At 42.3% G+C, this 24152-nt stretch overlaps 1 protein-coding gene and 1 long non-coding RNA gene across 3 annotated transcripts in view; one reads left to right on the top strand and one right to left on the bottom strand.

The window, feature by feature from the left end:
* LOC102249540 overlaps nt 1-5661 on the top strand; it is a 12066-nt gene extending 6405 nt beyond the window's left edge. The window contains exons 3-4 of the long non-coding RNA XR_313940.2: nt 964-1073; nt 5609-5661. This is a non-coding gene — a long non-coding RNA (uncharacterized LOC102249540). The remainder of the gene's footprint in view (nt 1-963; nt 1074-5608) is intronic.
* ORC1 (origin recognition complex, subunit 1) overlaps nt 1-20586 on the bottom strand; it is a 24153-nt gene extending 3567 nt beyond the window's left edge. The window contains exons 1-14 of one of the 2 annotated variants that reach the window (XM_014544787.1): nt 20506-20586; nt 19720-19819; nt 19027-19154; nt 16693-16871; nt 15232-15550; nt 12140-12503; nt 11178-11282; nt 10397-10592; nt 7989-8086; nt 7326-7427; nt 6766-6937; nt 6094-6201; nt 5669-5818; nt 4870-4989 (exon numbers count right to left, since the gene is read on the bottom strand). In XM_014544787.1, the coding sequence (XP_014400273.1) occupies nt 4870-4989; nt 5669-5818; nt 6094-6201; nt 6766-6937; nt 7326-7427; nt 7989-8086; nt 10397-10592; nt 11178-11282; nt 12140-12503; nt 15232-15550; nt 16693-16871; nt 19027-19154; nt 19720-19814 (2136 nt within the window). In that variant the 5' untranslated portion in view covers nt 19815-19819; nt 20506-20586. Of the gene's footprint in view, nt 1-4869; nt 4990-5668; nt 5819-6093; nt 6202-6765; nt 6938-7325; nt 7428-7988; nt 8087-10396; nt 10593-11177; nt 11283-12139; nt 12504-15231; nt 15551-16692; nt 16872-18684; nt 18769-19026; nt 19155-19719; nt 19820-20505 lie in introns of those variants that run through there. The other variant, XM_014544788.1, reaches the window with a different exon arrangement.
* Between the last annotated feature and the right edge of the window lie 3566 nt (nt 20587-24152).

Raw genomic sequence — 24152 nt, 5'->3', positions numbered from 1 at the left:
GCGGGGATTGGAGGTAAAGCCATAGCCGAGCCTCCTCACAGCATTTGTGTGAATTTTGGAGATGGCTTGGTCAATGGCTAAACGAGAATCAAGAGGGAAGGAGGCTGCGTGTCTGGGGGACCCAGAGAAGTCTGTGGTTAGCCGAGTCAGACCAACCCACACTCCCAGAGACTACACTGTTGCTCCTTCCTTTGCATGTGCACAGAGAGTGGGGTTCCTGGGCTCCGTTCACAGGGAGTCCTGTCCTCTCTCCCAAACTGACCTAAGCCACTTGCAATTTAAATTTCACCGAGGGAAGCTTTGGACTCACTGTGGCCTGCAAGGATCTCTGTTTCTATAGTCCCAGTGCTTGCCAACAATCCTGATATTAGCCTAAGGACATGCTGAAATAATTATTTCCTTCAAATATTCATGCTACGTTAAGTTCGAAAAAAGCAAATTTTATAGGCATATAGATACACAACACACAGACATTAAAAAGCCATTTCTGGGAAGTAGGATTACAGACGTTTTTAAATGTTTTGTATATTTCTGTGGGGACCCAGAGAAGTCTGTGGTTAGCCGAGTCAGACCAACCCACACTCCCAGAGACTACACTGTTGCTCCTTCCTTTGCATGTGCACAGAGAGTGGGGTTCCTGGGCTCCGTTCACAGGGAGTCCTGTCCTCTCTCCCAAACTGACCTAAGCCACTTGCAATTTAAATTTCACCGAGGGAAGCTTTGGACTCACTGTGGCCTGCAAGGATCTCTGTTTCTATAGTCCCAGTGCTTGCCAACAATCCTGATATTAGCCTAAGGACATGCTGAAATAATTATTTCCTTCAAATATTCATGCTACGTTAAGTTCGAAAAAAGCAAATTTTATAGGCATATAGATACACAACACACAGACATTAAAAAGCCATTTCTGGGAAGTAGGATTACAGACGTTTTTAAATGTTTTGTGTATATTTCTGTTTTCAGAATTCAAATTTAAGACGCTCAAAACAAAAGTCACTTCTCCAGTAACTCAAGAGAGAAGCATGAGCATCAGCTTACATTCTTCCCTTCCTCTGACCTCCCACATCCAGCAGGTAAGGGTGTCCTGTGGATGTTTCCACCTGTCACTTCTTTCCTCCGAGCCCATTCCACTGCCTTGGGAAGCAGTACTGTGTTCACAGCGTGGACTGGAGCTGCTGCAGAGGCCTAGAAGCAAAGTGCACAGGGACCCCGGGAGGCAAGAAAACACCCAAAGCAGTCCTCACCCTGAGAGCACCTGTGAACCTGGTGACCGTAAGCATCCTTTCTGACGGCTGTGATGGTGATGGAGATGAAAGAAAAAGCTGGGGCTTACCCAGCATGGACTCTAAGAGAAGACCTTATATGATCATGGGCCCGACCTCAGCATAAGGGTGAACGAGAGAACCATCCTGCGGAAGGATGGCTAGAAAAATGGCCTGTTTTGACCTTGGTACTAAGTGGTGCAGGGTTAGAAAGCTCACGAAGTCTTTGCAACCAAAAGTCTTCACATGGATTTGGAGCCCAAATTTATGTTGTGTCTCCTATAAACCTCTAGTGGAGAATGTTGTTTTAAAATGGTCCCAGTTGATAGTGCCCTTCAGTAACTAACAGAAACAAAAACAAATTCCAAATGAACTCCAACCAGGCCTCAATTAATTATCTGATAAAGCTCTAAGGAGCATGAGCATATAGTACAAGAAAATAAGTAAAAAAAAAACAAGATACAATAATAAGGAAACAAGGCCACATATACATGGGAACCAGCAATTGATAGAATTGGACTCACAAAGACTTTATAAATATAGTATGCAGAATACAAAATAGATGTATTCTATTTCTTTATATGTAAAGAAACAAGAGAGGTTTGAAATTACAGGCAAGAGTTTTGGGTAAAAATACCACCCAAATTTGATGCCTCCTGAAACGTTATTAAAAGACGAAGAACCACCCAGCTGGCGTGGCTCAATGGTTGAACATCAACCTATGAACCAGGAGGTCATGGTTTGATTCCTGGTCGGGCACGTGCCCCGGGTTGTAGGCTCGATCCCATGTGGGATGTGCAGGAGGCAGCCAAGTGATGATTCTCTCTCATCGATGTTTCTCTCTCTCCCTCTTTCTCGCTGAAATCAATAAAAATATATTAAAACAAAAAAAGACAAAGAACCGTAAGAGGAAGGGAAGCAACAGGAGTAAACAATATAATTCTGCAGTTGGAAAGAGGTGGCAGTGTAGTGGTTGACTTAGCAGACTGAAGAATTCCTAAGACAGTAATGAGGAATCTAATTATACTAAAAATCTACAAAATGCTCAGGTTTAGTGGTATTGAAACTGGTGGTAAAGTTTGGCTAAAATAAGGAGTGCTTAAGAAATGGATGCCCTAGACCAGGAGTCAGCACACTATGGCCCCACATGTTTTTGTAATAAAGTTTTAATGGAACACAGCTATGTGTATTCTTTACCTATTGTGCATAGCTGCTTTTGGTATTGCAAGGGCAGAGTTGAATAGCGGTGGCAGACTGTTATGGCCTGTAAAACCGAAAACATTTACTACCTGACCCTTCACAGAAAAAGTCTGCTGACCCTTGCCCTGGATTCTTTACCTATTGTGCATAGCTGCTTTTGGTATTGCAAAGGCAGAATTGAATAGTGGTGGCAGACTGTTATGGCCTGTTAAGCCGAAAACATTTACTACCCGACCCTTCACAGAAAAAGTTTGCTGACCCTTGCCCTAGATCAGGGGTTCTCAACCTGTGGGTTGCGACCCCTTTGGGGGTCGAACGACCCTTTCACAGGGGTCGCCTAAGACCATCGGAAAACACATATATAATTACATATTGTTTTTGTGATTAATCACTATGCTTTAATTATGTTCAATTTGTAACAATGAAAATACATCCTGCATATCAGATATTTACATTACAATTCATAACAGTAGCAAAATTACAGTTATGAAGTAGCAATGAAAATAATTAAAGGGTCACGGCATTAGGAAGGTTGAGAACCACTGCCCTAGATCCTCTCCCATTTCGTGCTGTTGGATGAACATTAGGGCCACTGTGGGGAGGAAGAGTTTAGGGCTCTGAGAAAATTTTGTGCCTTGTTAATTTGTACTGTTTCCATAAAACTCTTTGCCCTGGAGATGTTCCCTCTTATACCATGGCAGAAGACCCAAGATTTATTCTCAAAAAAGAATAAACAAAGTCTCTAGGCCAGGACACCAGGAATTGTCAGAGGGGAGGGGATGTCCCTAACCATTTGCATCCTGAACTCTGACGCCAGCCCACCTACCCCACCCCATACTGCCCTCTAGGCAGGACACAGGAAGCCAACTACAGGAAATCTGACCATCCCAATGAAAACAACTAAAGATATGGAAATTGGCCCATCAGACTCTCCCAGTGAAGCTTACTCAAGTGCTCTGAGCTCCCAATAAGCTTTGTAGTCTCCATTCTTATACCTAAGTGGACAACCAAGAAGACATCTGAGGGAAGGAACAGTGCAGGATAAACCAACAGACAAAAGCACCTTGGAGGAAAAGGAAGAAGATAACCTCAAATAGGCATAAAAAAGGACCATTTGGAGGAAAAACATAAACTTTTAGAATTTGCATGATGGAAGTGAAAAACTCTACCCAACAGGGGATCACATGGTAACTTGGGGGATCGCTCTTGGAAAGTGAAGCCTGGAGTGGAGCATCCACCTGGCTCACCTGACCCCAGAACCTAACAGTCAGTAGCAGTTCTGAGCAGGTGCTGCAGACATGTGCTGCTGCTATAGGCATTCAGAGTTCACACCATCCCAGGCAAGACACTAGAAATACATTTATAAATCTCTTAAGTGCTGAAATACGGTGGATGGGTGGTTTCTTGTGTTCAGCTTGAGGGAGATATTTAACCCACTTTATTCTTCAGTAGCCTCAGATAAGTGTTAGTGGAATCTCGTTTGGCATTCTCCCAGTGAGCCTGGAGGACGTAAACGAGGCTGCGGCCCATGAGCCCCGAGTTTGATACGCTTGAATGTAGTTCAAATTTTATACCTACCATGGAGCGTGCACCTTGCTAGACACTGACAGGCCAGCAGAGGACATTTGGCTCAAGCGGACTAGAAAGTCCTGAATGAGAAAGTGGCCCCAGCCTCATTTCGTGGAAGAGCCAGTGGTCACCCTATCTGGCTCAATAGGAGGCAGCCACATGGAGGGCGAGACAGCAGGCCAACGATAACAACGGCCAGCACTGATCGGTCTGAAGGACAACGAACTCCACCGCCCAGCCTCCACCTGTGCTTGTTGTGCATAAAATTCAACCCCAAGGACAGCGGAGGCTGAGTCCTGAGCTTCCCCCCATTCCCTCTAATAAACTCCCCTCTTGCTGGCTGCATTCCTCCATTTCCTGGAGCAACTCCAATCTTACAGGCACCTTATGGACATGGTTGAATTTCATTCTCACAATGACCCTATGAGGTAGCTAGTATTATTACCATTTTCCAGAGAAGTAAACTGAGGCTCAGGAAGTTTTAAAGTAACTTTCCTATAACCTTCCACATGCCTGTTAAGTGTTAGAGCCAGAATTCAAAGCAGGTTTGTCTATTTAACTATTCTGCTCCTTTCATTATACAAAGCTGTCTGCTCCCTGAATCAATTAATTTTCATTTTAATTGATTAAGCCCACCATAGTCATAGCCCCCTATCATACAATAAGATTTCAGGAATTTTTCAGGACTTCATTTCTACTGTTTGTATTTGTTTTTACAAAACTTCCTAAATTTCTCTTCATCCCCAGAGCACCCAGCACAGGACCTTACACCAACAGGTGCTCAGCAAAGAATTGCCGCGTTTTGTAGGTACAGCTAGGCCTCCCGACGGTGACTTACCTTCCTGGCAACCAGCTGGATGGCATCATCCTCAAAGGCCTTTAAGTGTTTGAGTCGGGACATTAGAATCTGCTGCAGCTGCCTGTAAGTGTAGGGCTGGAAGGACATCCTGGTGAAACCCTGGGGAGCCAGGATGACAGAGAAACAAGTTCATGGATTGCCCTCTGATAGCCCTGGTGGAAAGGTACCCACCGTCCCCAAATCCATAACAGTGTGCAGATTTCATGCTGGGACTCCCACTGCTTCCAGCTCTTCGTTACTGACAATGGTAGTTCTCAACTACTTTTCATTTAGTTTAAAATATCCTTTTATTCTGCCAGAATCATTGAGAAGTAGAGACAAGTAGAGGTGCTCCGATGAGAGTGGATGGGAGCATCTTCAGCTCTATGATCTGTGCAGGCACAGCTCCTGGTCTCACTCACCATGCCTAGAAGTACCTGTGGTTCAGGCTGAACCAGGGGTCCACGAGGGCAGAGACTGCATCCACCTTGCTCACTGCTACACTCTACCCATCTAACACTGCCTGGCAAGGGAAAGCGCTTAAATACATTTTAAATATAATTAAACCTCCAGGGCCCTGCAGTTTAACAGTGCACAGGCAGCAGAACATCAAGATGTGTTTTCAGCAAATCATGCAATGGCGATATGTTTAATTCCAACTTAAAATGAGAAGAATTTTAGAATCCACATTTCGTACTTTTCCCATTTATTTTAGTGTCCTATGTATTCATTTTTGCAGGACTCCTTAGCACAGCTTCTGGATCTGTAAGAACAACTTGAGAACGGCCCCAGAACCTACCAGTCGGCTTGACACCCGGTTCATCATGATGCGCTCTGGCAGGTCCATCGTGTTGGCAATGGCCAGGACCACAAGCTGGGCCTCCTTGTGAGTGGGCCAGTCAAAGAGATTGTACATTACATCTTGTTTCTGAGTCCACAGAAGGTCAAGCTGCCGGGGAAATGGAGAGAGATGCAGGGTCAACTACAGAGACCGCGCCAGGGCCCAGAGTGAGACCTGTCACCACTGTATTAGCTGCATGCGCTTCTCAGGGCACATCGGCAGAGCAGCAAGGAAATCAGTGGGCACGTGCCACTTGCCACCAGACAACAGGCTTAGATGAAGGAAGGAGCCAAACCTTCCGTCCTGCCCAGTACTTGCTCCCAAAACATCTCGATCAACAACCATGTGGCTTCTTTCCCAGTCTCCTGTGGGCACCTCCTTACCTCGTCCACAAGCAGCACGGTGGTTTCCTGAGAGGACCCTTGGGTGCGAAATCGCTTTGCCAGCAGTTCGGCTGCATGGTTAGCTGTTGCCTTTTGGCCTGTCATCTTCTGCATTGGGGGAAAACAGGTATGGTGAACTCTAAGGGCTTAAAGTTAAATCTGCAAACAGAGGAAGCTATTTAGTCTGAGGATTTCAGGATCCTATACTCTGCCTTCTACCCTAAACTTGGAAGGCACCAAGACAGAAGATAGAGAAAGTCTGTGTGATTGAAATGAAAATGAACCACAGACTAGTCCCAGAAGCCCCTCCAAAATCATTACTTCCTAACTTTATAACTGGACATTATCTGTTACAAGAGAACAGCTAATGAACCAAGAGTGAGGTGCAAACTTGCGCCTACCTCCAACCCTTTTCTAGTCTGCCACACTGCCTCCTGTGTGCAAATGGCTTTCACCATGACAGTAAGTACTAGCTTCCAACATTTCATAACGAGCTCCTAGACGTTAAGGTCCCTGTGGGTAGGAATTCTGCCTTTGCTCTTGCTATCTCTACTCAAAGAGCAATGCCTGGAATGTTGAAAATATGTAATATGCACAAAATGAAGTAAACCTTTTTCTTTTCATGTACCACCAAGACTGTATTTTCCAAAAAGCCCAAACTGCTTTGCTTACCTGCAAGATCTGCACGTAGACTTGGTGGGGCTCTGTCAGTTTCATGCCATTGACTTCAATGTATTGAAAGGGAGGAACATCATTTGCTTGGGCCGCCTGCTGCAGACAGTGTATTACCTCGTGTACAGTGGCAGTCTTCCCGGTCCCAGGTACCCCAGAGATATACATGCACCTAGGCAGGAAGGGAAGGCGTGAGGGTTAGGTCTGTGCCAGCTGCCTCACCAGTTAGGAGTGAGCAAATGTCTGCTGAAGGAAGGACCAAGAGCCCTGAAATGTGGAGGTGGGGGCAGTAGGGACTATCTGGGAAGCTGATTAGAGCAGGGCCTGTTTCCATAGAATCATTCATTCCACAAGCAATGGCAGTGTCATTTTTCTTTGAAAAACAGAATTCCTATTCCTACAGAATAACTTTGACAACAAAAAGCTGCTTTATAAGCTTTAGGCTTTTCCCTGTTCTCCTGACACGGGGCAAAGACCATCTGGCCGATCTCTAACACCTGAGGGGTATACCAGCAGGAGCCTTCTCCCCCGACCATCCGACCTGGCTCAGCATGACTCACCCTCCAGTATGATCAAGGAGTTTGCTTTCCACAAAGTTGTAGATATCTTGGAATTCCTTTTCCCGACAGGGAAGAGAGTCAGGTACAGCAGAAACATGCAGACTAAATAAGGGAAAAGGAGGATTTTAGAAGCATTTCACCATCTATTCAATAATAAATTGAAAGACTTATCTAGTTTCTACATAAAACCTTAATCACAAACCCAAGGGAATGTCTTCATTCTCAAATCTCTTCATGTAGTTGCATAATCCCTTTCTCTCCCCAAATCACCAACTCAGTGGTGCTAACCAAAGGTACACGTCACCTGGGAAGCTTTCCCCAAATCACATGGCTGAACCTCATCCCACAAGAGATTCTGATTCGGTTGATTTCTGGAAGGATGCAGGCTTGTATATTTTTTACAAGTCCCAACACAGTTCTAAAGAGTGTGACACTTGAGAAGGAGTGTCCTGACTAGTCACCTCCATCCCTGAGAAAAGGATGGCAGCAGACTGGACGGTGACTCCTAGAACCAGTCTGCATTAGCTGACCCAGACACTACTGGAGAGGTTTCTTCTCTCTGAACACACATGTTCATTGTACTCTATTATTACTCCTGTTTCACGTGAATGAAAGCAGAGGCCCATCTCTTCCTATCTGAAAGGGGCCCATGAGCAGTGTTACCTTAGCCGGGCCTCCTCTAGCACGCTGGCAGGTCCCCGGACAGCCAGGTTTCGGCTGCGGATCTGGGGAGTGGCAGAATGTGGCATTCTAGGCTTGGGCTATATTCAGAAAAAGAGAGAACATATTTCAGAAAAAAACAACACACACACACACACACACACACACACACACACACAAACCAACAACAAAGCAAAACACCATCCAGGACACATTAGCAAATCTGATTCCTGATGACTTGCTAAAAAGAAGAGAAGTGGTGTATTTCTTAGTTCTTTTATGTATAAAATACCATGATTCTCCCTCTCTCTCCTCACATCACACATACACTTTGTTCATAGTCCAAACACAATTTCTTTTTTCCAATTTACACACAGTATTAGGATTTGAAAACAATGTCAATCTGGGGAAAGAATAAATGAAAGTATGGATTAAACACTATTTAAAAGTAAAATATTACTTTAAAAAAAAGGTAAATTATAAAGAAATCCTAACTACCCTGCCCAAACATAGGGTTGAGTGGGAGGCATAAACTGGGTTTGATTCAGAGGATCCTCCTATAGAATGGTTTGAAAACATGGTTAGACCTTGTTTACCGGCTTAACACCTAATAACTTTGGAGAAAACAGGAAAGGAGTAAGAAAACCTTGCTCAGAATGTATCAAAATGTCACCCCAATCAATTTAGTAGTAATTAATAAATAAAAAGAATGTATCAAGAATTTGGTAGATTTCTGGTCTTTTTTATTATGCTAAAGATGCCCTCACTCCCAATATGATATCTCTTCTTCTCGGTGGGACCCAGGAGATGCAATCAAACCAGAAGGTAGGAATTCTTTGCATAAAAAAGAATCCCAGGTAAGATCGCCTCACGTCTAAAAGTTATCTATTGGATTTCCTTCCATGGAGGTGTTCCAAAGAACAATATGCTCCACAAAAAAATTTAACTGGTCAAAGACTCCTGCTCTAAGGCTCTCTCTGAAGGTCGCAATAACATTAATACACATCTGAACATGGGAAGACTCTTTGTTAAAGTTCCATAGGAAGCAGAAGAGACATCCATTATTCTCTTCCAGTTACACAACTCATTACCAATACCTGAGTAGTACTCCTTGTTTCTCACGCATATCAAGTGACACTGTTACCGGACAAGTGACTGGACCCTGAGCAGGTCTGCCTACAACCAGCCAGTAGTGTGTAGGTTCTTGACTTCGTGCAGGAAAAATTTCACGATACGAGTCCAGGTGACTATGGGGGTACATTTATTAGGGCCGGGGACAGTAAAACAAGGAAGGGTTTAGCAAAGTAGAAGCAACAGAATAGCCTAGGCTGGGCTGCGTTAGCTCTCTGGGAAGTCAGAGAAAAGGGGCCCTTGGAGACAGGGTCAGGGGGGTTAGCCTGGGACAGCTGCCACTGCCCATTGCTCCCCTGGTTGCAAGTCTCATGGGTCCCTTAGAGTTTGGGGATGCACAGATGTGGGAGAACAGGGGGAAGGAAATGGCACCGGTTGCTCTCCAGAGGGAGAGCATGTGTTGGGTCCTTTGTTTCGAGGCTTTTATCTCTCTCTTGCAGGCAGGAATCAGGGGAGGTCTCAGCAGAAGAGTCATTAGTTTTCCTGGTGTGCCCTTTCAAGTTCATGATCTCTATTGATTGGTAGGTGCCAGGGCAAGGATCATTAGTTAATGCAGCTGCTCCTGGCATTGCCTACCTGGGTTTGCTGCTTTTCTGGGCCTGGAGCTTAAATACAACTGAGGCCTAGACGTGATCTCTAGGGAGGTGACCTTCTGTGTCTGGCTGTAAATTGCTGGGCCAGTTTGTTCAGCTGTCCGTCTCAATTTCTCTATTCTGCTTGTCCTGGCTTACTGGCCTGTCTCAGAGTAAAGACAACACGGCTCAGCAGCCCTGATTCAATACCCACTGAGCACTGATTACACTCAAATGCAAAGATCAAGTGCCAGTTCTGTCCTTCCCTCTGGAAGTTCGGCTCTTGGCCATGGTTTTGTATTTTAAAGGGAACTCAAAAATCACTATCTACTGCACAGGTGGGGAATGTCCAGCTGGTGGGCCATAGAAGGCCCAGGAAATCATTTGGTCTGGCCCTGCCAAGGCATTAGGGGTGAGTTAATTAAATGTTTGACCAAGCATAGCAGGCTAGTTTTTAAGATAATTTTGTATAGCCCTCGAATGATGTTATAAATATCCAAATGGCCCTTGGTAGAAAAAAGGTTCCCCACCCCTAATTCTGGATTCATTTTCAGCCCTAGGGTTCATGAATATTCCAAGTGTAATAGCTTTCAATACAACACACCTGTACTCAGAACCCAACTATTACTAATAATAGTGTGATATCAGCCATCACATTTTAAATTGAGAGGGATGCTTCACTGGAAAATAAAGCTAAAAGAACCTTACGGTTTTCTTTGGTGTCTTGGAGGGGGTGTGTAAGGACGACTTCGTGGAAGAGTGTAGGTTCCTGGACACACAACTGCGTGTTTTCCTTGGAAGAGATGGTGTCGAAGCCTCTTCCTCCTCACTGTCCGAGTCTGCAATCTCTGCTGCAGGCAGAAATTCTTCCTCTTCTTTGTCATTTTTTCTATTATCTAAAAACCTGAATGGTGGGACACATTTTCTGATATTCAGTGTTTGAAGTCTAAATCAGAGGCACCCTAACAGGTTAGTGTAGATTGGAGGTGTTTAAGAGTGTCTGCTGTGGCGAGCAGTATAAGATGTGCTCCACTTGCCTGCTACCGAGGTACTCTGGCAAGGGCTTTATTTATATTGTTTTGTGACCTGTATATTATTATTCCCATTTTTATAGATGAAGAAACTGAGGCTTAGAAAGGTTATGTAACCTTCCCAAGGTTATACAGAGAGTAAATGACAAAGCTCGGCTTTACATTCAAGAGTATCAGAATCAAAGTTCATGCTTATAGGCATCCCTCTAACAGTCTTGCCAGGTGTGATTATGAGGCCCCGAGAGCCACCTATGCCCAGAACAGCATTTCTTGCCCCTTTCTAACTGACATTTATGTAAACTAACACAATTCCAGACATACTAGGTAAAAAGGTGAATTTCAATGGAATAGCAAATAACAAATAAGAACTGTAAGAGGCTTTAAGAAGTGGAATAAGATTATAGACACCACAGATGGCAGTGACAAACGTACTTCTGCCTGCCAAGGAGCACTCTTACCGAAGCTGCTGCCTGATCCGATTCAAAGTCATGAGAGAACTCTTTCTGCGGATACGATGGGGAGTAGAGGTAGCTTCATCCTGAGCGTCTGGTGTCTGTGCCTCCCTGCAAGGTATCACAGCAGTTTCAGGCACTGGGGATCAGCAGCAGGCTCTAGAGGAGAGTCAGGTGGCCTGACTTGCTCCTATTCCTTTTGCAGGAACTAATCACTTTGCTAAAAAGTTTGTAATTGACTAAAACCCAGAGAAAAAAGTTTGCTTAAAGCTTATTATTTAAATAAGACTCACCATTCAACTAGAGACCAAAATATACTAACCTCAGGCACACTATCTTGTCCTTTTTTCCTTCTGACATATTTATGACTTTACAATCTACCCTGCAGAAATGCAGCTATATATTAAATACAAAGCATTTATCAAGCAAACCTATGAGGAGCTGGATGCTGGAATTTCTGAGCAGGAAACACTGAAATGTGTAATTTCTGGCTCCTTGCATTATTTGTGCAGTCCTCACATTATTATGTACAAACACTGCCTAGTGCCAAAATGTAAACTTTGTTCTAGATGCATTATCTACATGTATTTGAGAATGGTTTCCAGTGTTGTTTTTTATAAACGAAATAAATGGCTGTTAAAATGTGGCAAGTAATGAAATCCATGACTATGAAGCAATTCAGGTTTAGGAAGTTATCGTCTGAAGCAGTGATCCCTAAGGGGCATCTGATTATACCAGAATCATCCAGATCATTTCAAAAATGCAGATTCTTAGGCCTGACATTTGGAGATTAATTCCCTATTCCTGGAAAGAGGCTCAGAAACCTGTGTTTTGGAAAACCTCCAGGTGATTCTGACACATTCAGACTTGCAACCCACTGCTCTAACTTTATGGACTGTGACAACACATTTCACATCATGTGAACCGTCTGGATTTGCTCTGTGGGAGGAAGGGTAACATCCCCTCACCTCTTTTTCATCTTTTGTGGTTTCAGAACCACAGAAGGCACCACGGAGCTTCTTTTTCCCCCTCTTAAAGGGTCAAGTGTTATTTCCTGACTAATCTCTGTGGTTTTCAAAGCTGGGACCCGGGTTCTCAGGATCATGGGACGTTCATGTGAAGCCTTGTCTTGCTCAGCACAGGAGCGTCGCATCTCCCCCGTTTTCTCTGGGGCTTTCAGAGCTGGAGATGAGGTCTGGAGTCCATCAGGCTGAGACCTCTTAGAAGGTGAGGTGATCTCAGAGGCCACTTTCCGTTTAGTCCTTCTGGGAGACTCCAAAGACACCTGCGAAGTCTGCTGGGAAATCCTAGTGTGAGGTGTCACAGGGAAACCTAGGCCCAAGAGAAATCACCACAAAGTGTGAATTTTCTAACTAGCCCTATACACACCTCCAATCTCATTATAGCTAAATGCATCCACTGAAGTCATACAGAGACATGAGTTCTCCATATTTTGAATTATCCCATGCTTTTCCCCTCCCAGGTCAGGTAGCTATATTATTTTTAGTCTCTCTCCTAAATTCTGGGGGTGATTTTCCTAGTTAGAACCATAAGTCAACTATTAAGTCAGCTTTTGTAGGTAAATGTTTAATTGGATTTCTCTGAAGTAATCTACCAGATCACTGCACATCCTCAGCCTCATTCAACAAACAGCATTTGAAAAACTTATATCAATAAATACCACATGATCTCACTCATTTGTGGAAAAGTGAACAACATAGGCTGATGAACAGGGACAGATCCAGAGACAGAGAAGCAGCGATCAGACTGTAAACCTCAGAGGGAAAGTAGGGGAGGGTGGGGGTAAGGAGGAGAGATCAACCAAAGGACTTGTATGCATGCATATAAGCCCAGCCAATGGACACAGACAACAGGGTGGGTGAGGGCATGAGTGGTGGGAGGGTTTATGGGGGGAATGAGGTCACATATGTAATACCTTAATCAATAAAGAAATTAAAGATTGGAAAAAAAAAGAAAAACTTATACCAGTGGCTCTGCTGACTAACACCAAGGCCTAGATTTTTCTTAGCTCAGATTAAGTCTACCAATAAAGAGAAGTTGGATCCCTAGGGGCAACCAGTTGGGTTCAGTGAATACACAGGACCACATTAAGATTTGCTCCTCTCTCACCATGACTGCAAGCACCACGAACCTGACATTCATTCACAGGTATCAATTGAGCTGTTAAAATGGCAAGGTATGTGCCAGGTGCTCGGAGGAAACAAAAATTGAATGAGACAATCCTGGTCCCCAGTCACAAGACACTCCAGTCTAACAGGGTAGATGATATACATGGGTGTCTATGATATGAAGTAAAATAATTGTTCTAAAGCACCTAAGTGCTAATGAAGATGGTTAATAAAGATAGGGCATGATCAATGGATAGAGCGTCGGCCTGCGGACTCAAGGGTCCCAGGTTCGATTCCGGTCAAGGGCATGTACCTGGGTTGTGGGCACATACCCAGTAGGGAATGTGCAGGAGGCAGCTGATCGATGTTTCTCTCTCATTGATGTTTCTAACTCTCTATCCCTCTCCCTTCCTCTCTGTAAAAAAATCAATAAAATATATTTAAAAAAAAAAAGATAGGGCATGAAAGAAAAGGCCAGATCTTACAGGTCTTTGAACATGAACAGAAATAAAATAACCTAACTGTATTTCACCTATAATATAAACATCAGAAGAAAAAAATTTAACCAACTTTACTTCATCAATGGAATACATTCTAAAGGCATAAAGCAATGCAAATAAAATTTTAACTTTCACTTGATTAAGTTTACTGCCAGTAGTAGTATTGGTATAGCTATTGTGAGACTCTTCCGTGTATATTAGGCTTGCTCCTGGGAGTCAGGGCTCTTCTCCCTAAAGAAGGTGATACAATCATGTACTGTGGGAAGAAGGGGAAGAGCCCTGTTATTTATAGACTAGAAATATCAGTATGATTTCAAGAATTTTAAAGTATATATGTCTTTTAGCTCTTCTACTAGGGATCTAAAAGGCAATGTCACCTTAGTAGCAGAGATCTTCAATAGCTCATTTGTTATTATTTTTAAATCTTTATTGCTGAAAGTATTACATATGTTCCTCCTTTTCCTCCCATTGACCCCTTCTAGCCCATCCCCGGCCCCCTACCCCAAGCCTTCACCACTCTATTGTCTGTGTCCATGGGTTATGCATACAAGTTCTTTGGTTGATCTCTTCCCACCTCCCACCCGCCTTCCCTCTGAGATTCTGAAGTCTGTTCCATGCTTCTATGTCTCTGGATCTATTTTGTTCATCGATTTATTGTGAAACTCATTTACAGAGCTCAGTATCACTAATCATAGAAAAATACAACAATGGCATACCAACCTCACACCTATTAGGATGGCTACTATCCAAAACAAAAATAACAAGTGTTGGGAAGGAGGTAGAGAAATTGGAATCCTTGTACACTGTGGGTGAGAATGTAAAATGGTACAGCTGCTATGGAAAACAGTATGGTGATTCCTCAAAATGGAATTACTATACAATCCAGAAATTCCACTTCTGGGTATATACCCAAAACGAAAGCAGGGACTTAAGTAGATATTTATACACCTGTACTCATAGCAGCATTAGTCACAATAGCCAAAAGGTAGAAGCAACCCAAATGTCCATTCATAGATGAATGGGTAAATACAATGTGATATGCACATACATACCATGGCATATTATTTCAGCATTAAAAAGACAGGAAATTTTGACACATGATACAATGTGGATATTCCCTGAGGACTTTATGTTAACTTAACCAGTCAGAAAAAGACAAATACTGTATGATTCCACTTGGATGGGGGAATTAAGAGTTATTGTTTAATGGTTAGAAGATGATGGTGATGGTTGTACAACAATGTGAATATATTTAATGCCACTAAACTGTGCACTTAAAATAGATTAAAATGGTAAATTTTATGTTATGTATATTTCAACATGTGTCCGATCAGTACCTGGCCCACTGCTGCACGAACTTAATATTGTAGTATGAATTAATATCTTATTCCTTTAGCCTCAATTGCCCACTGTGATCCATTCCACACTTACTTCCAAGCTCTAGCCTCTTCCTTGCCCTTGGGGTAACAAGGTGGGTAGGAATTTGGTGAGATTTGGAGGTGGAGTGCCTCAATTCAATCCTTTTGACACCATGCTTTGCCGTGGTCCAAGAAGGGCTGTCTATGCTGCTATTCTTGGTTTTCATGGGCTTCTGGCCTCTAGGACTGCCTTCTTGTAGCTTATTCAACTCTGCAAACAATTCTGGGGATAGTGGTTTGAAGTTCTCCTCATTCCAAGACAGTTTCACAAAGAACGTCTTCTCATTTTTCAGAGCTGTAGGTAACACTTCATCTGGGGCTAAAGCTACTACCTGAATTTGGAAAGTAAAGGTGAATAGGAAGAAATGAGGACCAAAATAGCCAAGGAATGCTCCACGATGACTATAATCAAAAAGCACTGAAGTCTGCATCCTTCTCTGGAACGTTCCTCTTCCAAACTAAAGAGACACAGCCAAGGCATAGCATATTTCCACAGACGCCTCCTCGCTGACATCCACACTCTATGCTGGTTCCTTTTCCAGGCCATGCTTTTCAGCCATGCCAAATTTCCCCACAGAAACGTCTCTAAGCACGCTCCACTGCTCAGTAGTCTATAATGGCTCCCCACTATAGCAAGATCAGATTACTTAAACTGAGTTTCAATGCCTTCTCAAATCTGGACTCATTTTACCTCCTGAGTGCTCAATACTCTTCAAAATGGCCTTCCATCATTAGTCCAGCTTGGCTTGTCACAGTCCTGCTCATTCTCACCATAGTGCTCCTCCCTAAACACACTCCTCCCTCTCTGCCCTTCCCAATCTACCTATCTTGCTGTGTCAACTTATACATCTGCCTTTCATTCCTTCACTCTGGCCCAGATTAGAAAAATGTTACTATCGTCATGCCAGACCAAAGTCTCTCTGCAGTACCATTAAATCAACCACCTACTCACCATGAGACCACAATTCACACTATGATCTAGTCTCATTTTGGGCCTGAGGTAGCTTGAGGAATAACCCATATCTTAGTCTCTGAACTAGTGTCTCAGTTCAGACTACAGCTCATCGGAACCTGATTTATCATAAAGTCCCATAACACAATTTGCCTGCAGTAATCAGCACTCTTCGTACTGCTTTATTGAAGGTGAAGTCCTCACTTAAGCAGATGTATTCAGCCTCGCAATGCTTCATGCCTACCACAATCATAGCTAAACACAATTTCCCACTGCAGTACATTTGCTAATTCCTGCTCATCCCTCAGCTCACTCCCTCCAGGAGGCTCCTAACACATGGTAAGTGAGCTCAATAAATATCTGTTAAGATGAAGTAGACAGACAAGCAGAGAAGATGACAAACAGCAAAAAAATCATTTCCGTGGGGTAAATCAGAGTCGGTAATACCTTTAAGGTCATGCAGTTTAGGAGGCAGACAGACATAAGCTTCAAGATAGAAGTGAAAATCAAGGCTTCACCTACCTGCACAGGGCCAGTGATGGTCTCGGCATCAATGTTGCTGTTACAGGCGGGGTAATCATACCAGAATATTTCCTGCACATCGGGCTTCCGACCCAGCAAATGCTGTTTACTGACAGAAATTTCACAGAACCGGATAAACCACTGTACTCTAGCACGTTTCTTGCAATAAGGTTCAGAAACTAGGAGGGATAGGTAGGAAGGTTAAGAAAATGCCAGAACATTTTATTAAGCACTTCATCTGTGTCAGACACTGTGCTAAGCACTTGATGATATTTGATTAACGTATTATTTTTAACCCTCACAATAACCCTATAAGATAGGGACTATGGCTGTCTTCCTTACATAGGCAAAGTAATTGAGTTACAGGGACCTTAAATGATTTTTCAATGGTCACAAGACCAACCAGCAGCAATTTGACTCAACCCCGCACCCATGTTCTTCTCTTTGCTCCACCACTTCCTAATTGTGACTGTCAGTCATCAAAAAAGTTACTAAAGGCATTTGAGAGGAGCAATTCTAATCAAGGGCACTGAACAAACCTTATAAATCAATGCTTATAAAGAAGCCATCAAACAGTAGAAAAGCAAAAATCCTGGCAAGAATCAGAGTATCAGTCACTGAAATGACTTCCGGCAAACATGTGCTTGCAATCTTCAGTGTTATCATTGTACGACACCATTAACATTACTGCATACCAGCATTGCTCCAAATAAAAGCACATACACTCTAGTGCCATCACCATCATCGCCTCTTCTCTTCCTTTGCTCTCTTCAGAGAAAGACTGAGGCACCACACAAGGATTCTAAAATCTGCACACAGGGCCCATACTTCAAATACTGAAGTCCATACTGCTGAGGTGCTCCCCCTAGTGCAGTGGTAGGCAAACCGCAGTTCGCGAGCCACATGCGGCTCTTTGGCCCCTTGAGTGTGGCTCTTCCACAAAATACCACGTGGGGGCGCGCATGTACAGTGTGGTTGAAACTTCGTGGCCCATGCGCAGAAGTCGGTTTTCGGCCTGGGCGAGTCTATTTTGAAGAAGTGGCATTAGAAGAAGTGGGGGTGTCGGTCGGTCGGTCGGGCGACAGGAGACGCGGGCGCAGGGGAGGCGTGCGATTCATGCACGAGTTGAGTGAGCCAGTCAGTCAGCAGTCTCATGTGCAATGGTTAGTGCTAGTCATGTCTGCAAATCGTGCACGGGTGACAAAAGTAAAGTTTATTAAGTTAATTTTAGGGAACGTTGTGGAGTGAAAGAAGATGTAGTGTCGAGGATTGAGAAAGGTATGTTGAAATGGTTTGGACATATAGAGAGGATGAACGAAAGGAGATAGACGAAACAAGTGTACAAGACGAGTGTGGATGGGAGAGTTGGAAGGGGTCGACCTCAGCGAACGTACCTCAATCAGATTGAGGACGTTTCTAGCAAAGGCCAGCTAAGGAGTACCCTAATTAAGTTAATAACAATGTACCTACCTATATAGCTTAAGTTTTAAAAATTTGGCTCTCAAAAGAAATTTCAATCGTTGTACTGTTGATATTTGGCTCTGTTGACTAATGAGTTTGCCGACCACTGCCCTAGTGGATATTAGTTTGATGAGGTTTTCCTCCATACTCTCAAATATCCTTCCTATGTAGGTAATGTACTAGTAAAACATCTTTATCCACTCACTCTATCAGTTCCTTTATTTTAGGGATCCAAATTGCCACAGGATTAACTCTAATTCCTCTTGGAAGAGGCAGGCTCTGGTTAGCACTACTTTCCCTTTGCTCTTCCAGTTTTAGGGGCAGAAGTGGCTTTCTGCACTTACTGATCTCTGGGAAACACCATTTTTGTTTTTCAACACTTAAACATAAGTCCCTCTGGGTAAAACACCTACTAAAGTGTTTTTGTTTTACTGACTGAACATCAACTCATACCAATCAACCTACCCTCTCTCTCATTAAGAATTTGCAAAATTCATTACTAATCTTTATGCCTATCAAAAAGCAAATCACCTATTTTTTTCTTCCCCCTTCTTCCTGAATTCATCCTTTCACTCCATTCCAAAAATCCAGCCTAATGGCCATTCTTACCCACTCCTAAAAATAATGGAAAAGCTAAATTCTTGAGCCCCTCCCCCCCCAAATCCCATTTTATCCAATACTGCTCTAGTAAGGAAGTCCACTTGATGGAAGAAGGTACAGCTAGCGCTAAAGTAACCCCACTTCAGAATCTAGGGTTCACACCTTATATGCTGCTGTGAACAGAGGCTTCAGTAACTGCCTCCCTTCCCTACCACCTAGCACTTCCCAATTATTCATGACAAGGAATGGTTTTCATTCCAACCCAAAACTCACCATCTTCAAACAGCTCAATCAATTTAGCAACATACGGATTTTCATCATCATTTCCTTCAACCAACACAAACTGTCCAACTTGAATGCGAATCTCAGTCGAACAACCTTTTGATGTCACACTCATTTCTCTAGGAAGTAACCGGGAAACATGTTAGGAAAGTGCTCTCCAACTGGAAAACCCCCTAAATAGTTCTCTCTGCTGACCAATTCTCCTACTGGAAAAACAATTCACCAGTTTCTATGCAAGAGTAGACAAAATGGGTTGAATGAATTGTTTTGGCATGAATGATTAATCCAGAAGCCTTAATATGAACCCTACTTCCCTCAGCCTTCTACCAAAGGCTTCCAAAGGCATAAAAGCTGCCCAATAACAATATCAAATTAATCATGGATCTCTAGAGCTGGGAGCACATAGTAACATTTAACCCTACCCTGTTATGCAGAATTACATAGACTCTACCTTAAAAGACAACGTCATGCATATCACATTTTATTAAACTGACGTCTTCTTTTATCATTAAACTGCTATATTTATGCTACCATCTTCTTGCATCAAATGAAACCTCTCCTTACAATCAATTCATATTTACTATCCCTCAGTCCTCAATATATAGTAACGAGAACAGGCTAGATACAAGTTATTAACAGTTTAGCCCGGAGAAGTCATATTTCCAGGACAACCAAATCACTCACTTGTAGGTTTGGTAGTGTAGTTTTCGATCCAACAATGGGCTGCCAACCCACGAATAAGTCGGTCTGCTCTTCAGCCTTGTAGAGCAGTACGCCATGGCTCCTGTGTAAAAGTCACTAACTCTGAGTAAACATGACAACACTTTGATGGATTATAGGACACAATTCCCGCTTTCAATGAGTTCAACCTTCTTTCCTGCCCTAGCTACACTCTCACACATTTTAGACTTAGAAAACATTTTTAGGAAAAAGTTAAAGCTCTATGAAGATCAAGCATAAGCCATTTAGTATCATCTGTGTATGTCTTGCTCTATGCTTATCTCTTTCTATCCAGGGCAACAGGAGGCTCAATATGTAAGAAATGAACTATAAATGTTTAGAAGTACTTACTAGGTACAAGGTACAGTGATAGGCATGAAACAGCTAAGAACTTGAAACTAAAACACAGTGATACAGTGGTTGGTTGTGTCTTTATAACACTTATAATCTAGAAAGGGATAAACTATAAATGCACCAAAGGACAAAATAGTGTGAAGAATCAAGAGAAAGAGCAGAGAGACTACTGTAAGTACAGGACCGGGTCTTGTGGCTATTTGGGGAGGAAGGGCTTCCTATATGGGTTTCCTGAACTGAATATTAAATAATGAGCATATATTGATAAAATGGAATGAAATGAGGGATTCCAAGAGATGGAGGCAAAAACATTCAAGAGGCATTTGTGGGAATAGCAATGGGTTTTACTAAGTATATTATTCCACTTACATTAAAGAAAAAAAAAGTGTCACTTACCTGTATTGCTCTGACAGTTGTAAGGGGTATTTTTTGGGGGGTAGCTAACAGGTCCTGGATGTAAGTATTTTGAATAGCTGAAAAGAAATGCTTGTATTAAAGTACATGGATAAAAGACGTTTTTATTGACAAAAACAAAAATGTGAACAAAAAATCCAAACATATATGCTAATCTTTAAAATTTGGAAACTGCCATTTGTCCTAATAATAATGCCAACCCATTATCGTACATTTAAATAATTAAGAAAATAAATATTTTTTGAGAAAAAACATGATTTTATATGTGTAATATAGATACATATATAGTGATCATAATTATTATTTCAATAATATATTCAGGTTGAAATGGACTTCTATATGTAGTATTAACAAGTTAATATTAATTAAAATAGTGTATGTACATGCTCCAAATAGTAATGATGTAAAAATTATTATTTTTTAAAATTCTTTTTTGTTTAAAGTATTACATGTCTCCTTTTCCCCCACTGAAGAAAATAAATCTTATATAAGTGTCTAACTACTCTGCTGTGCACCTGAAACTAATCTATATATATAAAATCCTAAGTGACCATTACGACCAGTTGACTGGTGGCTATGATGCACACTGACCACCAGAGGGCATATGCTCAATGCAGGAGCTGCCCCCTGGTGTTCAGTGCATTCCCACAGCCAACCTCCCTCGGTCCCTCCCCCCTGGCCAGCTGGCCCTTATTGGCCCTGATTGCTGGCCAGGCTGAGGGACCCCGCCTGTGCACGAACTCGTGCACCGGGCCTCTAGTATAAAATAATATTGAATATCAACTGTAACTGACAACAAAAACAAATAAATAAATAAGAAAAATAAGCCTTTCCTCTAAATTCAATGCTTTTCTTATGAAGCTAAAATTTGACAAAACTGGGGTAAAAAAAAATTTTAATGCAGTCTGACAAAATTACTCCAAATGACTGATAGCAGGACCAATAACTGCAGTCTATGTTGAAAACAACAGAATTAGAATAGTATATTACCATTGATTGGCTGCCTCCTGCATGTTTCCTACTGGGGCTTGAGCCTGCAACCTGGACCAGGAATCAAACCGCCTGGTGCATGAGGAGACACTCAACCAACTGAGCCACACTGGCCTGGGCTCTACAACTCTTAAATAATCTAATGGCCTGATCTGTCATTTTGACTATGATATTTGATTACACTGTCACAATGATCTCATGTTTCAAACAAAAACTTGACATAGAGTAGATCATTTCCATACCAATAAGGTACTTAATCATGTCTAAGTTAAGGCATCAAATCCATCTCTCAATTCTTAAATCCAGGCAATATTTTAGCTGACTAAAGTAGGTATCCTTCAAAACCAAGTCAAGATAAAATTTAACATTCCTTTTCTAGATCATTAGCTATGTTCAATGAGACCAAGTACAGTAGTTCCCCTTATCCTCAGAGGATGTTTGAAGATCCCCAGTGGATGCCTGAAACCGTGGATACCCAACCCTATACATATATACTGTTCTTTCCTATATTTACATATGTATGATATACTTTAACTCATAAATTAGGCACCGTAAGAAATTAACAACAATAATAAAACAATTATAATAATATACTGTAGTATAACTTATGTGAATGTGGTCTTTCTCTCTTTCAAAATATCTGATAATCAATCTGATAACTGAGCCAGCTAATAGGTGGGTAGCCCATATAGCCTGGATACGCTGGACAAAGGATGATTCAGTCCTGGGCAGAAGAGTGCAAGATTTCACTACACTACTAAGTACCACGTGCAATTCAAAACATAAATTTGTATTTCTGGAGTTTTCCATTTAATATTTTCAGACCACAGTTAAAGGAGGTGACTGAAACCTTGGAAAGTGAAATTGCAGATAAGGGTGACTACTGTACAGGCATATATGTGTACAGTGTGGGTGATGCACCCTCGGCTCAGCAGTCAGAGGGTATAGGAAAGAAGACTCTGTGGGCCTGTACATAACCTGCCTCGCCTGGGTCTATCACTGCTCCAGGCCTGCTTTTCCAAACCTCAAACAGACCAAAGCTATTAGTGCACTCAGACTCTTCCTGGAAATCTCTATAGGGATGGCTCAAGTCTTAGCTCCAGTGAGACTTCCTCAGGGGCCTTCACTAATACACAATGGAAAGTCGCCCACCCTGTCCCTTATTCTGCCCCTCAGGTTCACGTTCCATTACACCACCCTATTATCAAAGCAATAGCCATGACATTACTTTCTTATGTAGTGTTTCCCATATCCGAATGTTGTCTTACAAAAGAGCAGAGATCTTGGGAACTTGTCTCTCTTGTTCATCACTGCATCCTTTGGACTTGGCACATAACAGGTGAATGAACAAATGAATATGTGAAAATGATTAGGGGAATACCAAGTGTGGTAAGGATGTGGAGCAGCCAGAATTCATACACTGCTGGAGGGCATGTGAATTGGCAAAACCACTTTGGAAAATTGGCAGTATCTACTAAAGCTAAACGTATGCGTATCCTATGACCCAACAATTCCAATACAACTTACCCAACAGAAAAACATACCTATCATCAAAATACATGAGCCAGAATGTTCACAGCAGCATTATAAAGCGATGAAATTAAGCCAAGCACAAAGTGGGGAAAACCTCACAAAATAACAATGAACTAAAGAAGTCAGATGCCAAAAGAATACATACTATATTTAGTCCATTTATATAGCATTCAAAAACAGGTAAAAGTAATCTATAGTGTTAGGAGTCTGAATAGAAGGTAACCTAGGTAACTGAAAGGGAGCATGAAAGGGTTTTTCTGGGATGCTGGTCATGTTGTTTCTTGATCTAGAATCTAGATCAGGGGTGGGCAAACTTTTTGACTCGAGGGCCACAATGGGTTCTTAAACTGGACCGGAGGGCCGGAACAAAAGCATGGATGGAGTGTTTGTGTGAACTAATATAAATTCAAAGTAAACATCATTACATAAAAGGGTACGGTCTTTTTTTTTTTTTAGTTTGATTCTTTTCAAGCCCCGCGGGCCGTAGTTTGCCCACGGCTGATTCTAGATCATCTAGATCAGTGGTTCTCAACCTGTGGGTTGCGACCCCTTTGGGGGTCAAATGACCCTTTCACAGGGGTTGCCTAAGACCATCGGAAAACACATATTGAATACATAATTACATATTGTTTTTGTGATTAATCACTATGCTTTAATTATGTTCAGTTTGTAACAATGAAAATATATCCTGCATATCAGATATTTACATTACGATTCATAACAGTAGCAAAATTACAGTTATGAAGTAGCAACGAAAAAAAATTTATGGTTGGGGGTCACCACAACATGAGGAACTGTATTAAAGGGTCGAGGCATTAGGAAGGTTGAGAACCACTGATCTAGATCATCTAGATTCTAGATGCTGATTACATGGGCACCTTCCCTAAGAAAACTTATTGACATGTTATTTCTAAAATTCGCTGATTAGGTGAAAGAGATTATAAAATAAAAATATATTCAGCCTGGCAGGTGCGGCTCAGTGGTTGAGCATCGACCTATGAACCAGGTCATGGTTTGATTCCCAGTCAGGGCTTCATCCCCAGTAGGGGCTGTGCAGGAGGCAATCAATAGATTATTCTCTCTCATCATTGATGTTTCTCTCTCTC

This window comes from Myotis brandtii, unplaced genomic scaffold (assembly GCF_000412655.1).
Source record: "Myotis brandtii unplaced genomic scaffold, ASM41265v1 scaffold382, whole genome shotgun sequence".
NCBI classification, from domain to species: domain Eukaryota; kingdom Metazoa; phylum Chordata; class Mammalia; order Chiroptera; family Vespertilionidae; genus Myotis; species Myotis brandtii.
This window is presented reverse-complemented; position numbering and strand designations above follow the sequence as displayed.